Genomic DNA, 27,944 nt, shown 5'->3' with positions numbered 1-27,944 from the left:
AGAAAGTCATGGTTGGACACTTTACACTTGAAACTGTATGAATCAAAAACCTTTTTTGTAATCTGCAAATGGTGTGTGTGTGTGTGTGTGTGTGTGTGTGTGTGTGTGTGTGTGTGTGTGTGTGTGTGTGTGTGTGTGTGCGTGTAGGTATGCTTGTGACCTTCTGTCCATTGAGCAGCGCTATAACAGGAGTTAGTAGCTTCTCTATAACTGGAGTCTGATAGAGACACTCTGTAGCGCATTCTGTCTGTTCACATAGCATCCAAAGCACCTCCATCACAAGGGTGCTGGGCGACAGGACGTCTGAACCTACCGAAAGTAAATGAATTAATATGCATTTAACGACATTAATTAGCTGAATTAAATGCATATGAAATCATCTAATTACATTAATACCCACTAGGATTATATCTGCCCACTAGGTTTACACTTTTAGATCACCTAAATATGCAATCAATGACCATTTTGTGCTGCTTTCATGTCAGTAAGATGATTCAAGCCAATACTAGCAAGTTGTACCTAACAAAGTGGCCAATGAACTTGTATTTCCACTATTTTGAGATATGCATATATCCACCGACTTTTTCTCATATCACAGCCTTATTCCACAATGGCTTAAATTCATGTTTCACCTCAAACAGACACAGTTTCAGCATTCCTCTATGGAGAGAGAAGAACCTTACAAGAGAACAACTATTTCTACAGCAGTCCACCAGGCCTATATAGTAGCCAGACAGTAGCCAGTCAGTAAAAGACACGTGACACCCAACCTGGAGTTTTTTCCCAAAATGCACCTGGAGGACTCTCAGACCCGGAGAAACTAAATTATCTGGTCTGATGAAACAAAAGTTTTTGGCCTGAATGCTAAGCGCCATGTCTAGAGGAAACCAGGTGTCACTCATCACCTGGCCAATAACATCCCTACACTGAAGCATGGTGGTGTGGATGTTTTTTGTTAGCAGGAACTGGGAAAGATGAACGAAGAAAAGTTCAGACGTAGTTAATGATAACGTACTCCAAAAGGCTCTGAACACAGACTGGGTCTAAGGTTCATTTTCCAGCAGGACGACAAGATAACAAAGGAGTGGTTTCTGGACCACTGTGTGAATGTCCTTGAGCGAACTATTGTGAAATGGCTGTGTACTAATGCAACCAGCCAGATGGAGCTTGAGAGGTTGTGGTAAGAAGAATGGGAGCAACTGCAAAAAAAATAGATGTGCCAAGCTTGTAGCATCATACCCAAAGAGACTTCAGGCTGTAACTGCTGCCATAGGCGCTTTAACAAAGTGACGAGCAAAGACTGTGGATACTTAAATACGTGGTATATTCTTGTTATTATATTTTTAATAAACAAAAGAACTCTAAGCAAACTTTTTCACTTTGTCATTAAGGAGTACTATGTGTAGGATTTTGAGGTGAAAAATTAATTGAATCCATTTTGGACTAAGGCTCTAACATGACAAACTGTGGAACAAGTAAAGCGCTTTTGAGAAGCACTTTATTTCTGATATATGCCAATACATGCCCAAAGATACAGAGAACACAGATGATGTCTGTGAGGATCATAAATGAATATCTGGGACCAATCTTTATAAGAATGTTGTTGCTTTTAATACTACATGCACATAACTCTAAGACTATTAAAAGCCACGTATAACTAGAGTTCAATGTTGTGTAACAAGAGAAAATTACAAAAGTGAAGATTTACAAGTCATGTTTGTGTTATAGCTGGAAACTTAGCCTAATGGGGCTTTAAATTCAAACATCTTACCCTCCATTCGAGACTAAATCTGTCGCAGAGTGCACTGTGCTGTATCATATTGCTGCTCAAAATACAATCTCAAGAATGCTTCATGTGATCTGCATCAGACAGCAGGTAAAATATTAATATAAATATCTGTCTTAGTCAGCATGACTCTCTGTCTCAGCCAAAGGAGATTACCCTCTGACAAAGTCAAGGTGGGGAACAACATTGATCACTGGACCAACATTTCTCTAACGTAATTCATGAGAATGAATGGGGCAATAAAGTCTTCAAGGAGACAAATTAAGTACTACACGACTCAGTACAAGGTTAAGAGATAAAAGATATGGCCCGAGGAGTTCTTTTTCCATCTCATACGTTGGGTCACTAACCTACCTCAGCAGTTGATTTGAAATTCTCCTATCTGAACAGAGACCAATAAGGAAGCTGAAATTCTACTATATACCCGCGTGTGCGTATGCATGCCCTACCTGTGTGTGAGGAATCCCTGTCCAGAGGTCTAGGGTGTTTATACATTATGTTAAGCAGGATGACAACGAGGTCTGTCAGGGTAACAGGATCTGAAATAGACATAATAAATCAATCAATCAGTTGATAGTCACCGTGTCTAGACAGCGACTAAAAATATTAGGTGGGTAAGGAAATAGTCCATATCAAAAGTTAAGGTAACCTTAGAGACAAGGATCAGCCCCTTGTGTGTAGTTCACTTAACATATTATGTGCACAGTGGGTTTTAGTATCCACAGACTTTTAAAAGTGTCTTAATATGACATTTCATTACAAGCCTAAATATCACCAACAGTTCCTGGTTGCACGTACTACAATAAAGAGAGCTTCTGCTTTTCTAAAACTTTAAATAAAAGAAAATATTTGGGAGTAGGACTTTGTTCTGAAAAAAAAAAGAAAATTAAAAACATTTAAGAAAACTAAGAAAAAGATATTCAGATCTCTCCTTTTCTCACTGTGCATCTGTTTCATGCCATTAACCTTGAATGATTCATCTCCCAGTACCATCCTATAGGTGCAGATGGTCTACAGTTCAAACACTGTGTCCTTTCTTTCTATGTTCATCTCTTCTCTCTACATCTTTGTCTCCCCCTGTAACCTGTGAGACAACCTGAAGAACTCTTAAAAAAGAGATTCTCTTGTTTCCCCACATTCACCGAATTCTTCCTCATAAGGAATCAATTTATTGCTTGGTTTCTCATTATTATTATAGTGTTGTATAGTCGTAGCATGAGTACATAAAGCGCCATGGTATAACTATATATACATTATATTAAATAAAACTATAACTATAACAAGAAAATGTTAAACTGAAAACACTAAACACTGAATATACTGCTAAAAATCTGAAGGCAGAACAGACTGCGACTGTGTGGCAGGACAGTGAATTGAAGTTATACTGAACTCCAGACTCCAGACAGCTACATATGTGAACACCTGGCGTCAGTGGTGCTCTCACAAAAATACAAAAATAAAAAATCCTGGTAGAATACCGCACTTAGATTTTAAAATGTCATAGTACATGTTTTTAAAAAAACTGCAGTGAAAGCTTTAGGAGGTGATAAACTATAACACACAGATAGGGTATCCAGGTCAACACTTGAAGATGTGGTCATTATCCATGAGTTGCTGGTCAACACCCTAGTTGTGTAACCTATGTTGGATAAAATTACAAAACAGGGGTGATTTGACTGTACACGAATGTCCTGAGAGGAGTTATTAATTAGTAAATCAATTACAGTTCAGGAAAGTCAGATGATGAGTCTGCTTTAATCAACTGACTAAGTGAAATGTAACTATTATGTAACTTTATTAGTAATTACAGTGGGGTGGAGGGCTAAAATCTCTGCACTATAAAGATTACATCTACTAAAGGAGATATGACGATCTGTACATGGCAATAAACTCTCAAGATCAGTGTCAAGATGATACAACAGACGACATGTTGAGTTATGTAACATAATCCTGCACCATCAAACCTTTGTATTTCCTTATTTTGATGGGAAAGAGCTTTTTTCCATTGGTGTAGATGATGAGCTTCCCTAGGACACACAGAGAGTAAACAAAGCAGCAATACTCGAGCTCTTTTCCAGAATAAACACTCCTCTGTACCAAACCTGAAACATTAAGAGAAAAATCAAAGTGATACATTGTTACAATATATTACTGATATTGTAACAGATGATTTAAGGAACTAAAATGAGAAAAAGAGAAGAAAACAATGTGGAAAAAAAATGTGGCAGCACTGAGATGGACACAGTTTTCACACTGTTCATATCAAAGGCCTCAGAATTACAATGAGACTGACAGGTGAAAAAATGTGTCAGGCTTGCAGTGTCTCTAGAGAGCAGAAAGCCAAAAGAGGCACAGCTCGGAAAAAAACTATGTCTTTTATGAGGACTATATCAGTGGCGAGGGAACTGGCATATCGCAACTTATCCAAGACAAGGTCACAATGTTCAGTCTCAAGGAGCCAGCTGGCTTACAGGAGATAACAGGCTCCACTTGCATTCCCTTATGCCCCATCTGCACCTGTATTCATTCTGGTTTATTCCATTTTAGCACGTAGCTTTGCAAATGGATATGCACCATGTCCATGTTACTCTATAATTATCATGTTATTTTTAATTTATCAAATACTTGACACAAACAGATAATTTCGTAAAAAAGTTAGAAGGAATTCATTAAAAAATGTTTCCTAAAATTTGAGAAAAAAAAAACACTTAATGGTGATGCAAAGGGCTGTCGATAATCTCCAGTATTGCCTCTTGTTTGTACACATTGTTGAGAACGTCATTCAAAACTGGACTGCGTCATGTAATATGTAATGTATTCCTGAAGTGTTGCTATGCCAATTTGTCAGTGTTATAACTTGTCCTTTCCACCATTTTTCCTCTGTCCACCTATGTTTTAATGTCTGTGCATAAAAGAAGCTGAATAAATGATGGCAAAGTCTAGGTACGAACACTCAAAGGCTTCAAATGAAGCATTACTTTCTCATTAGACTTTCACAGTAGTTCACTCTGAGAGTTTTATTTTTTGGTTTGTTTCACAAGACACATTAAATCAGCATTACTGCAAATGTGCTGATGCTTAGCACACAGGGAGAGGCCCAGAGTGAAGTTTGGTATTTGAATATGCCTGAGAGAGTACACAAACCTGATGAAGAAATAATGAGATTAGGGAGTGGTTGTTTTTTTTTAACTTGCCAATGCTCCGCTGCTCCCCTGACTCAGTTGTCTCATTTGTGAAACGTTCACAGGACTCATTGTACTTGATGCACTGCTGAAGAGCTGCTACAGCCTGTGAAAGAAAAGATATAATGCATGTTGCTTCGGATGCTAAGCATGTTAAATTAGCTGAATAAAATGACGACGGCTAATGTGCATTGCCAAATTTGTAGACTACTGTCATAAACAGGCCAAAAACTGAACAATTACTTAAAAATTCAGTCAGAATCTCAGTGCAACCTCCTCTTATCCAATCAAGAGATTTAAGACTAGAAGCCATGCTTTTAATCTAAATCCAAGCACTGTGGGGAATTTTAATGCCCTGCGATGCAAGAGCAATTTAGGCTTACAGTGTTTCAGAAAGATATTGGCAGTTTCTTTAGAGAAAGTTTCAGCGGCGATTCCACAGTAACTCTTCTAAAGTCACAGTTAAAAGGGAGGTTTGAGCTAAAAAAAAAAGACCAATTCTTGAATGTCAAAGTGCCACTCCTGTTCTGTGCCCTTTTGTCTAAAAGACCAGTACACTGAACTGTTTGGCTGTGATTTACACCTGCACCCCACAAAATGACACAAACAGGACCATTTTCATAGGAGGTGTCAGAAGCAGTTAGATACAGCCAGTCTTTTGGAAAATCTCTTTAGCTTTTCAACAAGTTTACATCTTAGTAAAGGTAGAATTTAGGAGAAGGTTCTCAATAAGGCCCAAAAACCAAACCAGAAAATGCTGACTGTAGCATTTTCTGTCATTATGCAAATGTGCTGTTTATAAGATTGGGAAAACCTGCAGTCAGCTGAGAATGAGCAAGTCACTTGGATGAGTGGCGAAACGTTTCTCCCACTGAAAACGCTACGTCCAGATGAACAGAATCAACTTTTGGAGGCTGACTACAGCATTTCAATATGGAAACAGGTCACCCTTGGGCTCTGCAGGTAAATGGATTTGTTTGGGAAAAATCAAGATTTTCATCAGTTCACCAGTTTCCTCTGGTCCAATCACAGCTTTGCTTTCTCATGAGCACAATGTCTGTTTTAGATGCAAGTTTTGATGCCTTTTGGATGACCCAAGAACCAGGCCAATATAATGTTTGCCTGATACTATCAGCCACTATCTCACAGATATAATAATTTCAGGATTTTTGTTGTCAAATATGCACCAACAGAAAAAAAATGTCTTTTATTCAACCACAAAGCAAAGAAATGTGTGAGGGTCAGTTAGAAATGTTGTAAAGACATATTTTGTCCAGCAGTGTTTACAGAGCACTCAGTATCATTTGAAGCACAGAGAGTAGTATCACAGCTTAGCAGATGGTAATATATTCCCTTTTAATTTAGCTCCAACTATATGCATATATATGGACAGAAAGCATGTGAGAGAGAATATCTTGATATTGACTTTAAAAAAAAAAATCCCTAATAATATCTATCTGTACTGTCCTCAAATATCCAGTATTGACTCGGGTTAATCCTTTTGATGTTCATTTGCTCCCCTCTTGTCTCAGACCTTTCAGAAGTACAAAGCAGTGAAAGATCCTTATTATTGAGTAAACCACTCACCACAGACTTGTATTTTCTCTCCAGGAGTCTGAGAATCACAGCCCTGCTGTAGTAGCCATGCTGAGAGGGAGGCAGAGGCCAGGAGAAAACCAGAAAAAATATACGTTACAGAGTGCAATATAAACAAGAGAGGATGGAGATCAAAACATTAAAATGCAATACACAAACACAGCGGTTCATACAAAAATTCAGTCTGTGTAAATCTGAAACTGTGGGCATACACACCATCCACTTTTTAAACCAAGTGGCTTTTACATCCAGTAAAGCCAGTAAGTGAACTGGTTCCAGGACTCTCTCAGTTCCTGGTGAGCCATGTTCGTGATGGAAGGACAGCAGGGAAAAGGTGTTTTCTATAACTTCTTCCATGTATCTATAAGCAAGGTCGAGAAACAAAAACACAAAATAAGTTCACAGTCCGTTCCATCATTCTATAAATAATTACGTATATTAAGTGATATGTATTTGTGGGTCAAATTTCACACCCTCTTAAAATGAATCATTTAAAAACGTACTAAGTGTTCTTTTTTTTATACATCAGATTTGAAAAGTAGCATCTGGATAGTCCGTGATGGTTGGGCACACAATCAAGAAACAAGATAAAGACAACTTACTTCTCTGGATGACGTATCCAGAAGTTAGTCACCTCCTTTTGAAAATCATTCATCAGTCGAATCTGAAACAAGACACACAGAGAGAAAAACAGTGTGTGCACTTTATTTTTGACATGATATAGTTAAGAAGTTCTTGTAGAAAAGTTGCTGTACCTGCTTGAGGAGACGACTGATCTCAGGCCTGTTAACGTCAATGGTAGCTGAGCCACTTGGAAAGCTCAGCTTATGGGACAGAAAACTTGACTCCACAGATTTAGCTGCACATTCAAAGGCAAATTCTTATTACAAGCCACACAAGATAATATGGATTTTGGATGTATAGCAGTGAGCTACAACCACTCAAAGATACAGTAAGTAACATGGATCACATTAGTACAGTTGCATTTTCTGCTTGGAAATTTCCTGAAAGTAACCTTGTCCCATAAAATCCACAAACCAAACATCTCCTTCCATCTAAACATAAAACCAAAACTACTTCCCATGTGTCACTGAATAACAAGCTGCTTTTCATTTGCTCTGTAAATAAACAAGTGACCCTTTAAGATATACTTTTTTTTTTATTTTACTTTTTAAAAAACATCTTTGTTTAATTCAAACACAACAGTCCAGCACACTACATTAAAACCCAGAAGGGTCCATTGAGAGTTACCTACCCAGGCTTGTGTAAATTTCTCGTGTCACATTCAGAGGAGAGGATGAGAGGCTTTTAGCAAAGAATCGCAGCGCATTATCCTGACAGAGGTGAGATGACACGCGTGAACATACATTCACAGCCATTTATATAACCAATCAATGATACCTACGTTCTAAATGATAAGAAAATTCAGTGAGAAGAACAGAAAGAAGATTAAGGATCCGTGGAATGAGGAACAGGTTTTTCAATGTTCAATTATAAAGCATAAAATCGTTAATAACAACAACATGGTTATTATTGATTTATTTATTAATGAATAAATGATTAATGCTACTTATTTTACTGCAGTGTGCAGATGAGGCTGCTCAGGACTCACACTGAGGTCGGGATCCGGCTCGCTCAGAGCTACGCAGAGGTTCAGACGCAGGCTGCTCCAGCTCTCACAGCTAAGCACATCAGATGTAGGAGCACGGCAGAGGACCTTCAGAGCCTCCCAACGCACCTACACACAGACTCACATCAAGCACCTGGACTACACTGCCAATTATGCTGAGGAGTGGTTCGTAACCTTTTAGCTGGTTAACCCTTTACACAAACCAATGTCTACTTGCAACCCTACTTGCAAGTGCTAACTGTGCCAACAAACAGCGACCGTTTCACTCAAACTGATTCAAAATCAGTTTAAGTGCAAAATTAAACAAGACCATCTCCAGTTTTTCCAACATGGATAAATGTGAAGATAATGTCAAGTTAAAAGATTAAGACAAAGAAAAAAAACCCTGATTAGAAATCTACGGAAAGATTAAAGGGACATTTTTCTCGCTCTTGCCTGCAACTCTTTGAAGAGACCTGATCATCTAACTGGGAAAGATGGATTTGTGCTACAGAATCCTCCAGTGACCTAAAGAAAAACCAAAAGATATGTCTAAGTTGTTTACCTCTTTGGGCTTGCTGGAGTCAAGCTTTTCAGCCAAAATTTGCAGCTGCTCTTGTCTAAAGAATCCATAACTCTGGGAATGAAAAAAAGACAGGAAATGGGGGGGAAAGCGTCATTACTCACCAAAAAGCAAAAAGAAAATATCTCTCAAAACAGCTTCACTCTATGTCTAAAGATTGATTTTCACCCCCGTTCCATGTATCATGGAAAGAAAGAAACTTGTGAAATTAATGTCACCCAGAAATTGGGGCCAGAATACAACATAAAGGCAAAAAATTAATAAAACAAGCGTTTATTGGCATCATTTGTAAGCAGTTTTCTCTAACCCGACTGAAGGACGAGCCACTGTCAGAGCAGTTGTCAGTGAACTGGATGTTGGACTGCCTATGCTGCTTCTCTTGGTGCGTCTCCTCCTTTCTCAGCTGGTCCTCCTCAGACTTGTTTTTTAAAGACTCCACAACTGTTATCATGGTGTTTTTTAAGGTGTGTATCATCTGCTGGTACCTGTCATAAAGAGAGAAAGTGAATGAGCTAAACTAGGTCAACCAATATGATTGCATGAGTCACAGCAAGCCTAAACATTGCTTCATATGAAACTCAAGTGAAAGGTAATTACTGCATCAATTTATAGCTGAAAGCAGGGAAATTCAGCGCTGAGATTGGATGGTGCAGTTATCCAATATGGAAAAAAAGAAAGAAATATACTGTAAATACAAATGAGATTTATCCACTTTTTAAAATAACCGCCAACTGACAACTTAACTTTAATACCACAAATACATTTGATGGCCTTGGATAGCTTCTTATTAAAGAACATTAATCCAGGGTTTTGGCTAAGAATGGGATTATGGGAGATGGCTACACATGACAGTAAGTTCTCTTAAAACTGAAATTAAATACAACTAACTAAATCCAACTGCTACTTAAAGTCACCATGAGAGTTCGGTACACCCAGGCTCTAAACAGTAAACCCAAGATGTCACTGACAGGTTCAAAACAGTGGAGTTTAGTTGGCTTATTCAGTGTAAAATATAGAGACTGTGGATGAGAAATGAGCTAAGAGCAGAAAGTCAAGTATTTGCTTGTACAAATTTGACAAATTACTATTAAGGACATGTGCAGAGGTTCTTAAGTCCCATTTTCCACTTTCAGTTCTTAACATTTATCTTTTGAATCTCACTAAAACCTCTTTTGAAGTGCCAAAATGTCCCCTGTGTACAAAAACACCGGTGGCAGCTTTATATGAAAATGTAGGACACAGATTTGTACTAGAGCCTCTTCTTGTTTGTGGTGATGGACAGGTTTACAGATGAGGTTGGGCAGGAGTCTCTGTGGACTGTGTTGCTCGCAGACAACATTGTGATCTGTATTGAGAGTGGGGAGCAGGTAGAGGAGAGCCTACAGACACGGAGATGTGCAGTAGAAAGAAGAGGAATGAAAGTCAGCGGTATCAAGACAGAAAAAAATGTGTGAGCGAGTGAGGCAAATGGAAAGGTGAATGGTGATGCAAGGAATAGAGGTACTAGAGGTGGGGTTATGATCCAAATCAATGGGGAGTGCACAAAAAAAGGTAAGGAGAGAGTGTGCAGGTAAGGTGGAGTAGGTGGAGAAGAGAATTAAGGTAGCAGCCTTAATAAAAAGGTAGGTTTAGAGTATGAGATGGCAGTAAGACCACTTATGTTGCTCAGATTAGAAAGGGTAGCTAAGAGAAAAGTCAGGAGGTGGAGCTAGAGGTGACAGAGTGAAGGTCATCGACAGGACAGCTGAGGCTGGACAGCTGAGATGGAGCTGAGCGCATGTGTGTGTGGTAGTTGTGGCTCAGGAGGTAAAGTGAGTCACATGCAAATCTGGAGGCTGCTAGCTTGATCGCCTGCCTATACGCTTCCATCAGAGTGTGTGTGCAAATGTTAGAAAGATTTCTGCGTGTGTGTGATAACGCTTAAAAAGTGCTCAGTTAAAGCAGAAAAGAGCGAAAGGGACCATCTCCTGTGTTTAGGGGCTGATTGCCCCTCTTTAGGCATTGGTGCCTGGACCTGAGAGTATAAAGTGTGTATGGGGAGTGTGTGTACTGCATTCATTTTTTCAGCGTGTCTCCATGGTAGTGAATTCATGCTTGTGTCTGTGTATGCCTGTTTGTTTGTGTATCAGGTCAGGTGTGGGGGCCTATATGGCCCTGCCACATGCCCTGCCAGTGGCTGGTGCCCCCACCCACTAATGCATTGGTGATCCTTGGGGGGCAGGGCTGTGGTGTCCCACACAAACACTAGACATTTCCATGAAGATACCTTTTGAACACAAGCGTGCTCACGCACAGAGGTGTACAAACAGATACTCACAGACACACTATTGTAGTTGGCTGCTGCCTCTAAAAATATCTTGTATTATTAGTACTGTGTGCTGTTCAGTAAAATGTATTATTCATTATTTACTGTTATTTATGCATATGTTAGCTGTTGCTGTGGTTTCTCTGCTGTGTTACTTTTTTCCCTCACCAGGTCTTGAAGCAGATTCTCAGTGTTTTTTCTCTCTCTCCTCATTTTTTCTCTCCCTATCCTTCTCCATAACGTTCTCCTCAACTTCTTTCGCCTTTTCCGTCCACCGGTCTTCTTCGTTATGATTGTAATAAATCAAAATAAAATATTCTAATATTCTTGACCTTCAGACAACAATTCTGATTGCCTCACTGCTGGACAGGATGCAGGGGCAAAAATGAATTTAAAAAATAAATACAAAGCAGAAAAGCAGTATAGAAGTACCAGACCATTTACCCAGTGGGATAGTGAATTTATTGGGAAAATGATGTTGAAGATGGAGAAGACAGTCAATGCAATTCTATTTTAAGAGGAATTTCATGGCAGTAAGGGAGGATATATACAGGGAGTGCAGAATTATTAGGCAAGTTGTATTTTTGAGGAATAATTTTATTATTGAACAACAACCATGTTCTCAATGAACCCAAAAAACTCATTAATATCAAAGCTGAATGTTTTTGGAAGTAGTTTTTAGTTTGTTTTCAGTTTTAGCTATTTTAGGGGGATATCTGTGTGTGCAGGTGACAATTACTGTGCATAATTATTAGGCAACTTAACAAAAAACAAATATATACCCATTTCAATTATTTATTTTTACCAGTGAAACCAATATAACATCTCCACATTCACAAATATACATTTCTGACATTCAAAAACAAAACAAAAACAAATCAGCGACCAATATAGCCACCTTTCTTTGCAAGGACACTCAAAAGCCTGCCATCCATGGATTCTGTCAGTGTTTTGATCTGTTCACCATCAACATTGCGTGCAGCAGCAACCACAGCCTCCCAGACACTGTTCAGAGAGGTGTACTGTTTTCCCTCCTTGTAAATCTCACATTTGATGATGGACCACAGGTTCTCAATGGGGTTCAGATCAGGTGAACAAGGTGGCCATGTCATTAGTTTTTCTTCTTTTATACCCTTTCTTGCCAGCCACGCTGTGGAGTACTTGGACGCGTGTGATGGAGCATTGTCCTGCATGAAGATCATGTTTTTCTTGAAGGATGCAGACTTCTTCCTGTACCACTGCTTGAAGAAGGTGTCTTCCAGAAACTGGCTGTAGGACTGGGAGTTGAGCTTGACTCCATCCTCAACCCGAAAAGGCCTCACAAGCTCATCTTTGATGATACCAGCCCAAACCAGTACTCCACCTCCACCTTGCTGGCGTCTGAGTCGGACTGGAGCTCTCTGCCCTTTACCAATCCAGCCACGGGCCCATCCATCTGGCCCATCAAGACTCACTCTCATTTCATCAGTCCATAAAACCTTAGAAAAACCAGTCTTGAGATATTTCTTGGCCCAGTCTTGATGTTTCAGCTTGTGTGTCTTGTTCAGTGGTGGTCGTCTTTCAGCCTTTCTTACCTTGGCCATGTCTCTGAGTATTGCACACCTTGTGCTTTTGGGCACTCCAGTGATGTTGCAGCTCTGAAATATGGCCAAACTGGTGGCAAGTGGCATCTTGGCAGCTGCACGCTTGACTTTTCTCAGTTCATGGGCAGTTATTTTGCGCCTTGGTTTTTCCACACGCTTCTTGCGACCCTGTTGACTATTTTGAATGAAACGCTTGATTGTTCGATGATCACGCTTCAGAAGCTTTGCAATTTTGAGACTGCTGCATCCCTCTGCAAGATATCTCACTATTTTTGACTTTTCTGAGCCTGTCAAGTCCTTCTTTTGACCCATTTTGCCAAAGGAAAGGACGTTGCCTAATAATTATGCACCCCTGATATAGGGTGTTGATGTCATTAGACCACACCCCTTCTCATTACAGAGATGCACATCACCTAATATGCTTAATTGGTAGTAGGCTTTCGAGCCTATACAGCTTGGAGTAAGACAACATGCATGAAGAGGATGATGTGGACAAAATACTCATTTGCCTAATAATTCTGCACTCCCTGTAGATAGCTGGTATCAGGGAAGTGATACGGTGAGATGGAGGCAGATTTTCTGTGGCGACCCTAAAAGGTGCAGCCAAAAGAAAAAACAAAGTTTTGCATTTGAAATTCTTTTTAGTAAGAATGTTGAGTTCTGGAGTTTTCCAGTATATCCGAAAGTATGGAGGGTCAATGAAGTAGGTTTGAAACACAATAAACATGATGAATATGGGCCAATAGAAAAAGATGCTAAAGATATTCAGAGACACTCACTCAGCTGAGTATCTAGTCCTTTGTGTCACTGCGTGAATCAGAGTGTCGTGTCCCGAGCCAATTGCATGTTGTCCATCTTCTCTGGTCAAGTTGTTTGTTTCCTCTTCAACCACAGATCCTAAAGCGTTCTCCACATATTGACGGAGGTACTTCACAAACTCATAACTGTAAGAAGAGAAGTAACCAAGTCACACCTATACTGTAAATATATACTAAAAACAACACAAAGAACACATACCCATAGAAACATAACAAAGCCTATTTTATTAGATCCAGTCATTACATTTAATGCTATGGTGTTTGATGATGGACTCACTTGTGGAAGTTCTTGTCAGTCTCCTCTAGGTGAAGAAGGATCTCTTCAGCACATTCAGGTGAAGGAGCACTAGAGATCTTGTCACTGATGCTTCTCAGAAACTGCTTAACCAAGGACTGCAACTCCACCTCATCCTCAGCAAACTCAGACATCTCTGCTACTGCTGTGTCAAAAACAAAAGGTTTTAATTCAGAGGGATTTCTAAGAGACTAAAGGAGGCATTTTTCTTTCCATTCACTAAAGCATAAAATACACATTTGCTCATCCAATGGCGAAAAATAACAGGAAACTATCTAAACTAATACTCTGTAAGATAACAGATTAAGTTACTTAACAACAGACGAACCAAAACGTGCTCATGTGTATATTTCTACCTCCAGCATGTTACTAAAACGTACGTCCTTTATCATTATCCCCTTCTCGGTTTCATTTAGTGAGGAGGAAAAAATTTCATCACCAACAGGTTTGAAAATTGGCTACCTATCTGGAAAAACAGGCGATCACAGCAATGATGACAGTGTACACCACGTAAATGTGTGATTAAATGTAAAATAACGGTACAATCAGTTTGATCTTGTCCTGCAATCTAAAGGCTTAATTCTGCTGCTAACAACAATGAATGTGTCCCTTCTCTTGTTAGCTTGACGCTGCCATTATTGAAACACTGCTAGCTGAAAAACAAAAGTGCCAAAATTAAACTAAAACGGAAGCTGGACTAAAAAGCAACGAAGGCAAACGGAAACCATCACGCACAGAGCTTTTTAAATCAGTCACCTTGTCTTTGTGCATATAAAAGAGCTTCATCGAGCTAGCGCTTTGCTATCCACAACTGTATCTCTATGGAAACGTCCAGTGTTAACTGTGGTGCATTGTGGGAGACCCCCATATGGTATCTCCACGATAATCGGAATTTGGCTTTCCTAATAAAAATCTGGATATTTAGGATGTCTTTGGATTAATTTTAGAGTTTATACTTGCTTTTATTGTTTGTCATGGGATAATTAAAGAATATTTCAACCTTATTGAATATATTTAAAAATCATTCAACATGAGGTAAAAGTATTTAGACGGATTTTTTGTTACGGTTTTGAATGCAGCACTGCTGTTCTACACTGTCACGTGACCCAATGTTTTGCTGTTTTCACCGGGTGTAGCAGAGGAGACATACCTGCTTCTTAAACGAGAATTCTTACAGCTTTTATTAGTAATTTTACTATGTGGGGTTAGTTGTAGCTTCCATTTACACGTCTGAAGTATTCGTTAACCTATTCACGTACAGGTCCCAGCGTTACATCACCGAATAAGCTTTAGTTAGCAAATTATATCATCAACTCCAGCGTGGGATATGGCGGCGGTTGACAGCTTTCAGTTTTTGTACAGAGAAATTTCTCGTACGTGCAACTCTTACTTTGAAACCCTGGCGCTGGTCGGTGCTCTGTACACGGCCAGCAGGGCAGTGATCCTGCTGAGCGACTGCTGCACGTTGGTTAGGGTGCATTTTCTGCCCAGATTGATCCCAAGTAAGAAGCTGACCCATAGATATGGTGACTGGGCTGTCGTTTATGGTAAGGATGGGCCGCAGCAGAGTTAATTTCTGTTATATCATAATTGAAGTAAACTCTATTTCATTAAATTCATATTTCATGAATCTATTTCATTAACAATAGCCAAAGTCAACGGGAGTATATACAGAATGCAGTTTTTAAATCATGGTTGCATGTATGAATGGGAGACAAGCTATCCAAACCTACCTTGCGTTTTGTGAAAAAGAAAATTGGCCCTTAAACCCAATAACTGGTTGTGCCCCCCTTAACAGCAAGAAGTACCATCTACCAGTGATAACTGGCAATGAGTCTTTCACATCACTTTGGAGGAATTTTGGGTCACTCTTCGTTGCAGAATTGTATGAATTCAGCCACAGTGGAGAGTTTTCCAGCATGAGCGGCCTGTTTAAGGTCACGCCAAAGCATTTAAATCCGGACTTTGACTAGGCCCTTTCAAAACCTTTATGGGGTGGACTTGCTGGTGTTTTGGATCATTGTTCTGCTGTATAACCCAAGTGTGCTTGAGCTTCAGGGTACGAACTGATGACCAGATATTTTACATCAAGATTTTCTGGTAGAGAACATAATAGAGTAAGCAGAATGTCCTAAATCATCTTTTAAAGGCTGCATTTTAAATTTACTTTGGTTATCTTTCTCTAATATTAAAATTTGTATGATGATGAAACATTTAAATGTGACAACATATGCAAAAAGCTTAGTAATCAGGAAGGGGACAAATCCTTTTTCACAGCACTGTAACTGGTTCAATGTCTATAATGTTGCTGCAAACTTTTTTGTTCTCTCTGGCATGACTTTGTCATCTCTCTTGTCAGGTGCATCGGAGCCTGTAGCCAAAGCATACGCAGAGGAGCTGGCCAGGCATGCCATCAGCATCATCTTTGTCACTCGGGACCCCTCCTCTGTTAGAGACATGAGTGCATACCTCTCCCAGAATTATGGAGTGGAAACTGTTGTGGTCTCAGCTGACTTCTCCCTGGACCAAGTGGCCTGCAAGCCCATCAAAGAAGCATTGAGGGGTAAAGATATTGGCTTCCTGGTAAACTGTGTCGATGAATCTTTGGCTTCACCCCAGAGCCTGATTGAAGTGCCCGAACAGCACCTCTTGGATTTGGTGAACAGGAACATTGCAGTCACTACTCTGATGACCCGATTGGTTCTGCCGGGGATGGTGGATCGCAGCAGAGGTGCCGTGGTCAATATATCATCGGGTGCCTGCTGCAGACCTCTTCTTGGAAGAGTGACGCTCACCGCCTCCACTGTGAGACAAATCACTGTTACAGTCTGCAGGCATGGAGACGTGCCAGTAAAACATATCTATAGCCTGTATAGATCCTTTGTAATATGATGAAGAGCACATTGATGTCTCTGATCAATTTGAAGATCTGTTGTTACTACTATCCCCTTAAAGTATTAGCTCTTGATTTGTGGCAAGTAGATCCACTGCTGGTGGAAAATATGTTGTAAAACTAAGCTGAACAAACAGGATTTATGCAAAATAAGTTTTAGTCTTCTGTTTTCAGTTTTGAACCATGATTGTTTGTTAATGATTGATTAAAAATGTAACTTTTTTTTAGTATGTAAAGTAGTGTCAGCCAGAAAAAGGTTTGAGAATCAGCAGAGTAAGCCGCTCTTTAAAGTAAATTATGTAGGTTTTTGAACTGTCATCTCCATTTCTTCTGTGTGCTGGCTATAGTCCCAGTCACAACAACATTATTTTTTCCTGACAACAGCAACCTTTCCTCTGACATTTCAGGGATACCTGGATCATTTGTCAAGAGCTCTTCACCTTGAGTACAGCAGCAAAGGCATATTCATTCAGAGTCTGCTCCCCTTCCAGGTAAATATCTTAACAGTAGCTGTTCTGTAAGACCTGAAATCTGGCAGCAAAAGTCTGGCTGGATCCACGATCCCCACTGCTATTACTCTGATAGATGCTAATTTGTGGCTTGTCGTGTTTGCACATCATGTATGAAATTGGCTATCAAACTAGGGAGATCGATGAAATCAAGCTGCTTAACTTCATCTTTGTCCATGTCCATTTAGATAGCCTCAAGTGAGCAGCAGCCATCATCATCATCTTCATCACCATCACGAAGAGAAGGCTGGTTTGTACCAAAGCCAGAAGTTTATGCTCGCCATGCCATCTCCACTCTGGGAGTCTCAAACAGGACCACAGGATATTGGCCTCATACCCTGCAGGTCAGTTGAAATGAAGTCATGTCATCAGTTTTTATTTTGACAGCATCACAGAAAATGTAAAAAATGTGAAGTATATTACTCTGAGTGAGATGATCTCTGATACTGTTAAAGCTTTTGTGAAACCAGAATTGAAAACATTAAATACTTTTTCCATATCCTGTTCTCTTCTCTTTTTGTCTTTGCAGTACGGATTGATGAGATGCATTCCAGAGTGGATCTGGGTTCTCGGATCACGAGTGCTCATTAGCTCAAGCTAAGAGCTTAATCTGACGCACTGGGTCTTGTTGTTACACGAATCTTGTTGCATTCCAGCTTCTTCTGCTATTAAATCTGTTGAACTTTGATGCTCTGATAAGGCTGACACTACCGTTTTCTTTCTATTGATTGGGTATTAGTTAATAAAGAACCTGCAGTGGAATTCATCTAAAATGATGAGTAAAAGTACAAACATTTTTTCAACATTGCTCCTGCATTACTAGATTATGGTCTGATGAATCTGTGACATCCAGCGTTTACTTTGAAGCCAGACAACCTTAATTATTTCCAGACCTGTGTTTGGGTTGGATTTACAAGCTTGTCAATTATTATTGGAGCCTAACAATAAGACTTTGTTTGGTCTTGTGCACAGAAACCATTTTATACGAGTGAAACTCATTTTACCTCCTGTGTATCTTCAAAAACACTTCAGTGGAAGAGAACATTGTGTATAAGTGCAGACAATATCAAAATCCTCACCTTAAATGTGAGACAAATAAGAGCAATATAATACAAACACAGCCGAAGTGAAACGAGTATAAACAAATTCACTAATTACACAAGTCTAAATTTAAGGAGTTAGGCTTGATTTAGATTTAAGAATAAATTTAAGAAAGTATTTTGACTTGCACTGTGATAAGGTTTGCTTTTATCTGCTATTAATCTACATACCATGTGACTTCATTCTAACCAAAAACTTTTTGCTCTGACCACGCGCATCTGACACATACACAGAGCCAAAAACAAAAATAACAGGCTAATAATATGTGATAGCCTTTTCATCAATGTGTTTGTATAAAAAAGCTGTACGGGAAACCTCATCCAGATGCTACAAACATGTTTGTTGAAAGTAAAAAAAATAGTTTATATTTCAACTCGTTCTTGCACCGAGATTGTATCCTCGGCTTCTTTGATTTGCTGGTCTAATCAAACAAAGAGTTTAAATGTCAAGCTTTCTACAATACAGTGTGGTGTTTATCTGTTGCAAAATATATATATATATATATATATAAGTGTTTACATACAGATAAGTGTGTGACGAGTGAATGAAGTGTGATATTCAAGCATCTCCAATTTAAAGGTGTACTGAAGTTTATGGTATTTTATTTTATTAAGAAACAATATTTAAGACATTTGATATGAGAGCATTTTGCTTAAAGTGGACCTGTTATGCTAATTTCCATCTCGTTACTGATTCGACCACTTTTAACTCCTCATTTCAAGCCAACTAATTGGCTGTCCCTCACAAACACAAGATTTGAACAGCAGGTGGGTTAGAATGAATAACCTAAACTATTACAGCACATATATGAGAAAATGAATGTGGAAAAATATAATAGGTCTGCTTTAGTTAATCATTTGTGTGATATTTGACACACACATTGAGATTAATTATGTTAATTGATTGCTGGAATGTGAAATCCGTGTGTTATTGTAGCACATAATCAGACCAATAAAACTCCTCCATTCCAACATCACTTGTGACGTTGTTTTCATGTGTGTACTGTAACTTTTGTCTTTTATGTTGAACCATATTTTTATAAAACCTCAGCCCTCTGCCTTACTTGTGCATGTTTGTCTTCTCTGATACAATGACTGATCAATAAGGTGAAGGCCAGGCTTTGTTTTTCTCTTTAAAGTGTAAGTACGGAGTAAATTATTTACAGAGCAGAGACGATGCAGGCTTCCAGAGTTCAGTCTGTAACCCCCACAGATGACCTGGGTCAGAGTAAACCTTAGAGGAAACTTGTAAACCTCATGAACCCGCAGTGTGGTGGTTTGTAGTAAACAGACACGGTGCTGTGCAAACCCTTCTGTGGTAGGATTTAAATATGACGCCAGAGTCTGAATACTGTGCTGGTGAAAAGACAAACATTTGCTTAAGCAAAAATACTATAAGCAACAGCAAAAAAAACTCACACAGCTAAGTCTAGGTAAAAGGTCATTCCTTCAGAGAGGTTATCGAGTTTTTTTCCAGTTTCTCGTGTGCAATTTTTCACAGTTGGGGCAATAATTTGAAAAAGACCACATGGATTATGGACATTAGTGAAATACTGACAGGAAAGCTAACAAAAATTTAAACACTGTTGATTTTGAGCAAATGTTTCACTTGTGTAAGAAAAAGCGTAGGAAGCTCTGAAAGATTCATTTAAGGGACTTTTACATATGATTCAATTCTTAATTTTGGTTTTCAGCTAACCGCATTATTCACACCGTTTTCCTGAAGTGTCAGTCATGCTTACGAGCTTCTGCATTAGTTCATCTCCTGAATCTTCCTTTATTTCCCAATATTAAAAAGAATTAGAAAACGTACAGCAGACGATCACGTTCTCTTTTCACTGTCCAACAAAGCTGAAATGCAACAAAAATGAAATTATATTATAAACCAATGACTGGTTACACTTCAGCAGAACGTCTGAATTGTTGTTAAGACAAGGAGTTGCTGTTGTGGTTAGGATGGTGTCCTTCCAGATAAGTCGCTGAATGAACAATAAAACAAGGACGGCTTCTTCTTCACTTTCTCTTCTCCTCATCTTCTTGAGGTACTTCTCTCTTCAGCCACCTTTTCTTTTCAATTTTTCAGTTTGGTCAGCTGGTAAGTTGATTTTTATATACAGATGCAGTCTATCTCTGATTTCACCATTCAAGAAAGAAAGAAAATCAGTGATAATGATGTACATGTTGTAGAAAAATAATAGTTAATGGACTGATGTTGGAGTATGTCTCTGTTATGACTTGGGTTTTATTTGCAAGGATAACTGCGTTTCATCATTGAATTTTATTTAATGGTTGTTGTTATGAGACACTGAGTGTAAGCATGCAAATGTGGATCAGAGCTGGCAAAGGCAAAACAAGCCAGCTGCAAAAAATCATGTATTTAGAGTAATTTAAAATCCAAAGATAATGCAATGTGGGCCAGAAAAGCCACAGAAGCGTCACCGAATATTGCGTGAAACAGTATCAGCTTTAAAATCATCATCTAAAATGAACTCTGCAAAAACTTTCTTTATGAACAGTTTAAGCTCAGTTTCTGGAATTCTTTGAATTATGCTTGGCGGCGGTTGGCGGTAACCAAGGCTAAGGTTTCAGTGTCCAGCAGATAAGTATGTTTTGGAGACTTGAAATCAGCAGCCGTGGCCTCTATCTGCACAGTCACAAGGCTGCAAGAAGTGATAAAAAGTTGGCCTTGTGAGTGAGGCTGTCTGTTCTGACCTGAACTGCAAGTCAGGTTACAAAATACTCTCTGTAATAATATATACACATCTGAGATCACCCACGCATCCCTTCAGAAATGACTGCCTTCGACTGCTGTGTCTATCTGCCTCCGTGTTTATTTCATCTGTACCTTCTTTAACAGAAGCAGGACAGCTGGTGATTGAAATGGGTGAATGGGATCTACTGGGCCACTTGCTGGATAAAGTGCAGAGCCACTCCACCGTGATCGGCAAAGTGTGGCTCACGGTGCTCTTTATCTTCCGCATCATGGTCCTGCAAACTGGTGCTGAGAAGGTTTGGTGCTGTTTTTATAGGACATATCTGAGTGAAAACCAGGATTATAGCTTTATGGTGTTTTTTTTAAATAACATTTTTAATTTTCCTCTGATCTCATTCAGGTTTGGGGAGACGAACAGTCTGACTTTGTGTGCAACACTCAGCAACCCGGCTGTGAGAACGTTTGCTATGACCTGGCCTTCCCCATCTCTCACGTGCGCTTTTGGTTTCTTCAGATTATTGCAATAGCGACTCCAAAGCTGTTATATCTCGGTCACGTCCTTCATGTTATCCACGTTGAAAAGAAGGTGTGTCGCTGCAGTACGTGCAGTACAATTGTATCACTGCTTTTTGTCATGCATGCCACACCTATAAGGGAGTGGCAATTGCATGGAAGAGAAGATCCTTTTAGCACCCTTTATGGGAAGTTAATTTGCGCCATCGTTAGCATTAATGTTTATCACTTAAAGAGGAAGCTTAAGACTGCGTCATTATTTTTCACCCCAGACATAACAGCTTTTATTCTTTCCACCTTATGAGTATGTCTATTTATGTGTGCTTTAACATGGCAACAATATTTGGAATAAAGCCCTGGGACATCAACACATTTTGACTACAGGAGCTGCTCCATGCCATGAAGCTCCTGGCACACAGTTTTTGCAATATTAATGCCAGAGGTTTGAACAGCTCCAGGTTTGAAGCTCTGTAGTTATCGAGTAAGTGAGAGTGTTGGTGACTTATTGTTGAGTCTGTTTCTATTTCGCAAGAATACGGACAGGGAAGACGTTTCACCAACTGGCTTGTTGCAACAGTAGTATACTGTTACAGTTACACTTGAATTCAGTGATCTCTTTAGAATGACAAAGGTTTGTAAAGGCAGACTACATGGCTGGGTGGTTGAATTTATACACCTGTGGCAATTGGAGTGAAAATTCAAACATTAAGAGGTGTGGTCCAGTGCTTTTGTCCATATTTCCGGTTTCCATTAGAGTAAATAACTTGCTAATAAAGACCTGGACACTTTTGCAGGCTAACCAAGTCAAACATAAACCAAACTTACAATGTAACATTTGCTGGTAATGTGCAGCTAGTAGACTCAAGTCTCCAAAGCTTTTGTTTTGGCTGAAAGAAGGAACCTGCAAAGGGCTTATATTACAAGCACTGCTGGAAATGATCCAGTGTAAACACAACATTTGATTTCATGTTTTCTTCACCTTGGTGGCCAAACATTCATGGGACTGGGTGGCAGTGCTAGAGTCTATCCCAGCTACCTTAGGATGAGAGGTGGGGTGCACTCTGGATGGGGCAGCATGATGGCGCAGTGTTGCCTGAAAGCACAAAGGTGCCGAGTTCAGTTCCAGCATCAGGCCAGGCCTGTGCCGTGTGAGTTTGCATTTTCTCCCTGTTTTCGCATGAGTTCTGGCTCCTCCCACAGTCCAAAGACATGTACTTAGTGGGGTTAGGTTAATTGATGATTCCAAATTGCCTATAGATGTGAATAGCTTCTCTATATGTTAGCCTGGCGACCTGTCCCGGGTGGACACCTGGGGCAAGCTCCAGGCCCCCACCCCCGCAACCCTGAATTGGAAGCGGAAGACAATGGATTGATAGTCAAACCATTTCTTGATGGCTTAAGAAGGAGTTTTCTTAGCAGGACAAATCTCTAGTGCTAGTTTAAAGAAACAAAAAAGCTTCTCAGTGCTTCTCCAACGCACATTATTAGCTGTTCCACCATATGCTAACATTGCTCTGATATTTTATATTGTGCTCATACATTTAGCCAAAATGTTAATGAAAACACAGCTTGGAACAGTGTGGCAGTTTGGAGTAACTGTTCAGCCATATTTTGGCAGAACATTTTGGAACTGTGAGAGTTTGTTCACACTGCCAGAATTAAGGTTTATCTGTTTCCTGGAAAATGTATAACTCTGTGTTCTTGCTTTTCTAATCCAAGATGAAGGAAAGGATGAAGAAGCAGGAAGAGCTGGATGACCAAACCAATCTGCTCCTTAGGAGGGCCTATAAAGTTCCCAAGTACACCAAAAACAGCGGCAAGATCAGCATCCGTGGCCGCCTCCTGCGCAGTTACGTCCTCCATCTCCTGGCCAAGATTGCCCTCGAGGTTCTGTTTATCGTGGGTCAGTACCTTCTCTATGGTTTCTCCCTACAGACACGCTATGTCTGCACCCGCTTCCCCTGCCCGCACAAGGTGGACTGTTTCCTGTCCAGGCCCACAGAGAAGTCGGTCATCATCTGGTTCATGCTGGTGGCGGCTTGTGTCTCCCTCGTCCTCAGCCTGGTGGAGCTGTTCTATCTGTGTGTGAAAGCGGTGAAGGAATGCATGGCGAGGAGACAGGACTACACTGTGACCCCAGTGACTCCTCCACCCTCAGAAAGGAAGGCTTTTAAAAACCGGGACGAGATGATTCAGAATTATGTCAACCTGGAGCTGGAGCTGCAAGGACGAAAGTTAGGGGTGAACGGCATCACGAGTGGAGTCAGTGAGGCTCCTAGAAATGGATCACCTGAGAACAACAACATGGGGGAGATCCACATCTGATGTATAAGCCCAGCAATAGGTTGTACATGCGGTTCCTGGCAGTATTTGTATGCTCTGGAGGCTTTGGAGACGTGTGTTTGTGTGTGCACTAAATAGAGCAGGTGGGAGGGAAATGGCCAGCTTCTGCAAACAAGACTCAGTCACATGCAAAGGGCTGCAGAAAATTACATTTTTTTCACAATAGACAACTGGAGTTTACTGTTAATGCATTACATGATTGTAGTGAACTGCTTTCCACTTTTAATACATTTAATAATGTTTAATGCTGATTCAATAAACCTTCAATAAAGACCCAGATGTGACTGAAATGTCACTGTCCTGTTCTTATGCTATGAACCACCCTGTATGTAAAAGTAATGGAACATACATAATAAATGTTCAAATAATTTTTATGTGCAATGTCCCATACAATAATTTCCTCAATTTAAAATGAACAAAACCTCCATTCATCAATTTTCTCAATCCCTTATCTATCTTAGCATCATGGGTAGCTGGCGTTCATTCACACTGTCATGAGATAAGAGGTGGTGTTGCACTCTGGAGAGGTTGCCAGTTCTTACAAAGATACACAAACACAATATTAACATTTGCTTTTTTGTTGGGTTTTTTTTTTTTTTTAGTTAATTTTTAAAAAATTAAAACTGGACCATTAATGTATAAGTGTGTATATGGAGTAGCAGTTGTGTAATGCTTACAAAACTGATGAAATCTGGATCTGGATAATGACCTAAAATATATTAACCCTGTAAAGCCGGAAAATTCAATTTTTTTGAAAACTTAGTGTTTATTGAATCTAATGAAAAAATATATGCAATTTATTCTTTAAAATGTAACGGACAATTTCTTTTGTATTTGGTAGTTAGTTCAGTGTCTTTATTTGCACATCTGAACTATCAGCTCTGCGATTAATAGGCAGTTTCCTTTACTGCCTGAGCCACAGCAGCCACATTTGTTGTTAATAGCATCAGAAAAATGTACAATAAGAAACAGAAAAAAGATTAGAGCTAAACTATCTCTGCCTAAACTTAACAAAACTTAATTTACTACCACTTAGCTTTAGCTTAGCTTTTGACCTGCATAAGAAAAGTGACAGTAAACGGTTTTTCTAATCCCACAGATTATGAATAATTTCCTGGTTGCAGGGCGTGATGTTTTGATGATTCTGGCAGGAAACAGCTGGTTATGAATGTTACTGTGAGTCACAAAACTTACCAGTTCATCTACTTGAACCTTATCTACAATCTCATGACTAAAACATTTGTTGACTAAATCAACAAATGTTTTAGCAAGGTGCGCGAATTCCAATCTAGCCTCCCAACTGGGAATTACACAGTACTTCATCATCCATGTGCATAGTTCTCATTTGTGTGTGAAATACACAAATAAATGAAATTGATAAATACATATATTTTGAACACATGCACCTTATTTTCAACTTCCAGTGCTATTTTAAAGTGACATCTCTTGCTCGCCGACTGTGCAGCTGACAGAAGACCTTCTTCTCTTCTGACACATTCATGATTAATGGTTTCACATAGAGTGCAAATTTCAAACTAACCTCCCAATTCAGACTAATACAGTTACTCATCATGCTACTCCTCCTCTTCCTCATTTGTATATAACACACACAAAAAATGTAAATACATGAAAACACACACACACACACATTCCTATTTTATTTATTTTCAAACTTTAATGGCGGTTCACTGACACAACTGAACTGAACACTTGTCAATTATTACACCCGCTGCCCTCTTGGTCTGGTGTTTCTTAAACTTTTCCTGCTCTTGTTAGCTCACAGATGTGTGTTGCGTAACTCAGCCGCTGATCAGAGCCCAGAAATCCAAGGTCCAACTATAGTTGGTGATCTTTCTCAACGAGACTCAGTCCTCTCTGAGCAGATCAACAGGTAAGATGTAACGGTTTCTCTCCTCTGCTTTAGATAACCGATCATTTTATCAATTAGAGAAAATTGTTATTATATTGGAATTTTTCACACTAAAGATTCATTTCTTACTTTATCGTAAGTACATGGCTGGTTGTTAATTTACTTTTCAGTTATAATTACTATTTTTTGATTACATTAACAGCATCAGATTTCTTTGTTAATTTTATTTATGGTATAGTTTTAATCATATTATAGCTTAATTTTCTGTATGCATAAAAATTTGCATGTACTTATTTTAAAAGAAACATTTTTTAAAGTTTTTTTTTTTTTCACTTTTACTCATTTGTCTGATGACACTGTGTCTCTTGTTCTTCCGTTTTCTAATGATTAATGATTATGTGTGGAAAATATTGATCCAAAAGCTCAAGGGTCAGAATACTGTAATTTCTTCTTCCTTCTCAGGTTTTAGGAGATAAAATGATCTATCTAAAGAGCTGTAAGCTCTTTTCATTCACCAGGAGTTTATTGATTAAAGAATAAGTTGTAGTTAATGTTTCAGAAATAAGGTGTGGTGTTATGTCTTTACAACGTTTGCCTTCTTTTTTCAGAAATAGAGGCTAAACACTGTCATTAAAGATGGGAGACTGGGGGTTTCTGTCAACCTTGCTGGAAAAAGTCCAGTCACACTCCACTGTGATTGGCAAGATCTGGATGAGCGTCCTCTTCCTGTTCAGAATCATGGTTTTGGGTGCAGGTGCTGAAAGCGTCTGGGGTGATGAGCAGTCAGATTTCGTCTGCAACACTCAGCAACCTGGTTGTGAGAATGTGTGCTACGACCATACTTTCCCCATCTCGCACATTCGTTTCTGGGTGCTCCAAATCATCTTTGTCTCCACGCCAACACTCATCTATCTGGGCCACGCCATGCACATCATCCACAAGGAGAACAAGCTGAGGGAGCTGCTCTCCAGCCCTGGTGGCACCCAGTGCAAAAGGCCCAAATACACAGATGAAAGGGGGAAGGTGCAAATCAAGGGGAATCTACTGGGGAGCTATCTGACCCAGCTTGCGGTCAAGATAGTTATTGAGGCCGGCTTCATTGTGGGACAATACTATTTGTACGGCTTCGTCATGGTCCCCATGTTCCCCTGTTCTAGAAAGCCCTGCCCCTTCACTGTTGAGTGCTACATGTCTCGACCCACAGAGAAAACCGTCTTCATTATTTTCATGCTGGTGGTGGCCTGTGTTTCTCTGTTTCTGAACGTCATTGAGATGTTCTACCTGATTTGCAAAAGGGTCAGGTGTAGACGTCGCCCTCATAAGTTTACCTCTCCAGAATATCCTGCTAGCCTCTCAGGTCCAAGGTGGCCAACTGCAGAGGAAGCCCTCAAGCAGAACAGGATGAATGCAGATCTTGAAGCCAGCCACAGTGTTGCAGGGAGCTTGGATGGGGCCAAGGATGAGAAACGACTCCTGAGCGGTCATTAAAAACCATGTCTGTGACAATTAAAATGTATTATCTTGCTCGGTGTCTGCATTCAGATACATCCAAGGGACTGAAAGACAATAGAAAAGCTTTGTCATTCTGCATTAATATGTTAGTATGTGCTTAGAAAAGTCTTCACATAATACATTGTTGTATTTTTACTTATATATTCTTCTAGCATTTGCTTCCATTCCTTTGTATATGCCTGAAAATCTATTACTAAAAGGTGCAATACTAACATATTTATATTATACGAGCAAACTTTAGCTGCCAGTTCTATACTGCAAATCATCAAATACAGCAACTTACTGTAAAGTAGATTATAGCAGGAAAACTGTCAAATAAACAGTAAACTGCTAGTAATCCTGCCATCAGTATTCTGCTGACAACATGAAAAAAATTGTAACAGTTTAATGAGAAAAAATGTCTGTATGCTCGGTCATGTTCTCTAAGTTATGGTATTGTCTTGTTCATTTTCTATGAGTTGATTTACCTACTGAAAGATAAAAATGATGTTGTTTGTTATGTGTAAGCAGCTTTTTTTGTATACTTATTTGTTTGAAATAAATGACTTGAACTTGAAGAAACGTTGCTTCTATCAATCTCTTGTCTTTAGATGTTCACACTTTTCAGTTCATAAGCCCTTATTTTGAAAAACCATTATTTACACACATTTTGTGTGACTTCATATCTACAACTAATAATTATTTTCATTATTCATTAGTTTTTTAGGTTTTTCTAGTTTCAAGTTTTATTGTCA

At 39.4% G+C, this 27,944-nt stretch overlaps 4 protein-coding genes across 7 annotated transcripts in view; 3 read left to right on the top strand and 1 right to left on the bottom strand.

The window, feature by feature from the left end:
- The window catches only part of tbc1d32 (TBC1 domain family, member 32), a 95,650-nt gene extending 81,058 nt beyond the window's left edge, over positions 1-14,592 (bottom strand). For 2 of the 3 annotated variants that reach the window (XM_004550653.3, XM_004550656.3), the window contains exons 1-15: positions 14,514-14,592; positions 13,740-13,902; positions 13,424-13,588; positions 9,064-9,241; positions 8,739-8,810; positions 8,177-8,302; positions 7,820-7,898; positions 7,320-7,423; positions 7,167-7,228; positions 6,781-6,925; positions 6,556-6,615; positions 4,981-5,074; positions 3,751-3,888; positions 2,236-2,325; positions 161-309 (exon numbers count right to left, since the gene is read on the bottom strand). In XM_004550653.3, coding sequence (XP_004550710.3) covers positions 161-309; positions 2,236-2,325; positions 3,751-3,888; positions 4,981-5,074; positions 6,556-6,615; positions 6,781-6,925; positions 7,167-7,228; positions 7,320-7,423; positions 7,820-7,898; positions 8,177-8,302; positions 8,739-8,810; positions 9,064-9,241; positions 13,424-13,588; positions 13,740-13,891 — 1,614 coding nt within the window. In that variant the 5' untranslated portion in view covers positions 13,892-13,902; positions 14,514-14,592. The remainder of the gene's footprint in view (positions 1-160; positions 310-2,235; positions 2,326-3,750; positions 3,889-4,980; positions 5,075-6,555; positions 6,616-6,780; positions 6,926-7,166; positions 7,229-7,319; positions 7,424-7,819; positions 7,899-8,176; positions 8,303-8,738; positions 8,811-9,063; positions 9,242-13,423; positions 13,589-13,739; positions 13,903-14,513) is intronic. The other variant, XM_004550654.3, reaches the window with a different exon arrangement.
- Positions 14,593-14,851: 259 nt separating this feature from the next.
- Positions 14,852-19,236, top strand: hsdl1 (hydroxysteroid dehydrogenase like 1). Its single transcript, XM_004550652.2, has 5 exons — positions 14,852-15,304; positions 16,117-16,562; positions 17,058-17,141; positions 17,348-17,503; positions 17,689-19,236. Exons 1-5 carry the CDS (start codon positions 15,085-15,087, stop codon positions 17,758-17,760), a joined length of 978 nt encoding a protein of 325 aa, XP_004550709.2. The 5' UTR covers positions 14,852-15,084; the 3' UTR covers positions 17,761-19,236.
- A 983-nt stretch (positions 19,237-20,219) lies between these two features.
- Positions 20,220-24,202, top strand: gja11 (gap junction protein, alpha 11). Of its 2 annotated transcripts, none has more exons than XM_004550649.5 (4): positions 20,220-20,354; positions 21,117-21,268; positions 21,373-21,558; positions 23,205-24,202. In XM_004550649.5, the coding sequence occupies exons 1-4, from the start codon at positions 20,243-20,245 to the stop codon at positions 23,808-23,810; spliced, it is 1,056 nt and encodes a 351-aa protein (XP_004550706.1). In that variant the 5' UTR covers positions 20,220-20,242; the 3' UTR covers positions 23,811-24,202. The 2 variants fall into 2 exon arrangements, with proteins under 2 accessions (XP_004550706.1, XP_004550708.1); XM_004550651.5 differs by lacking the exon at positions 20,220-20,354 and adding an exon at positions 20,973-20,987.
- A 1,319-nt stretch (positions 24,203-25,521) lies between these two features.
- On the top strand, positions 25,522-27,771 carry gja13.1 (gap junction protein alpha 13.1). The gene is made up of 2 exons (XM_004550648.4): positions 25,522-25,719; positions 26,307-27,771. Exon 2 carries the CDS (start codon positions 26,335-26,337, stop codon positions 27,184-27,186), a length of 852 nt encoding a protein of 283 aa, XP_004550705.1. The 5' UTR covers positions 25,522-25,719; positions 26,307-26,334; the 3' UTR covers positions 27,187-27,771.
- The last annotated feature ends 173 nt before the right edge of the window (positions 27,772-27,944 follow it).

This window comes from Maylandia zebra, linkage group LG15 (genome assembly GCF_041146795.1).
Source record: "Maylandia zebra isolate NMK-2024a linkage group LG15, Mzebra_GT3a, whole genome shotgun sequence".
In the NCBI taxonomy this organism is placed as follows: Eukaryota; Metazoa; Chordata; class Actinopteri; order Cichliformes; family Cichlidae; genus Maylandia; species Maylandia zebra.
This window is presented reverse-complemented; position numbering and strand designations above follow the sequence as displayed.

Bases quoted from the DNA above. Each gene is read 5' to 3' on its own strand.
- gja11 (XM_004550649.5), top strand. From the start codon at position 20,243: ATGAACAATAAAACAAGGACGGCTTCTTCTTCACTTTCTCTTCTCCTC. The intron at 20,355-21,116 runs GTAAGTTGATTT...CTTCTTTAACAG, and splicing joins TTTTTCAGTTTGGTCAGCTG to AAGCAGGACAGCTGGTGATT. The intron at 21,269-21,372 runs GTTTGGTGCTGT...GATCTCATTCAG, and splicing joins TGCAAACTGGTGCTGAGAAG to GTTTGGGGAGACGAACAGTC.
- hsdl1 (XM_004550652.2), top strand. From the start codon at position 15,085: ATGGCGGCGGTTGACAGCTTTCAGTTTTTGTACAGAGAAATTTCTCGT. The intron at 16,563-17,057 runs GTGAGACAAATC...CTGACATTTCAG, and splicing joins TGACGCTCACCGCCTCCACT to GGATACCTGGATCATTTGTC. The intron at 17,142-17,347 runs GTAAATATCTTA...ATGTCCATTTAG, and splicing joins AGAGTCTGCTCCCCTTCCAG to ATAGCCTCAAGTGAGCAGCA.
- gja13.1 (XM_004550648.4), top strand. From the start codon at position 26,335: ATGGGAGACTGGGGGTTTCTGTCAACCTTGCTGGAAAAAGTCCAGTCA.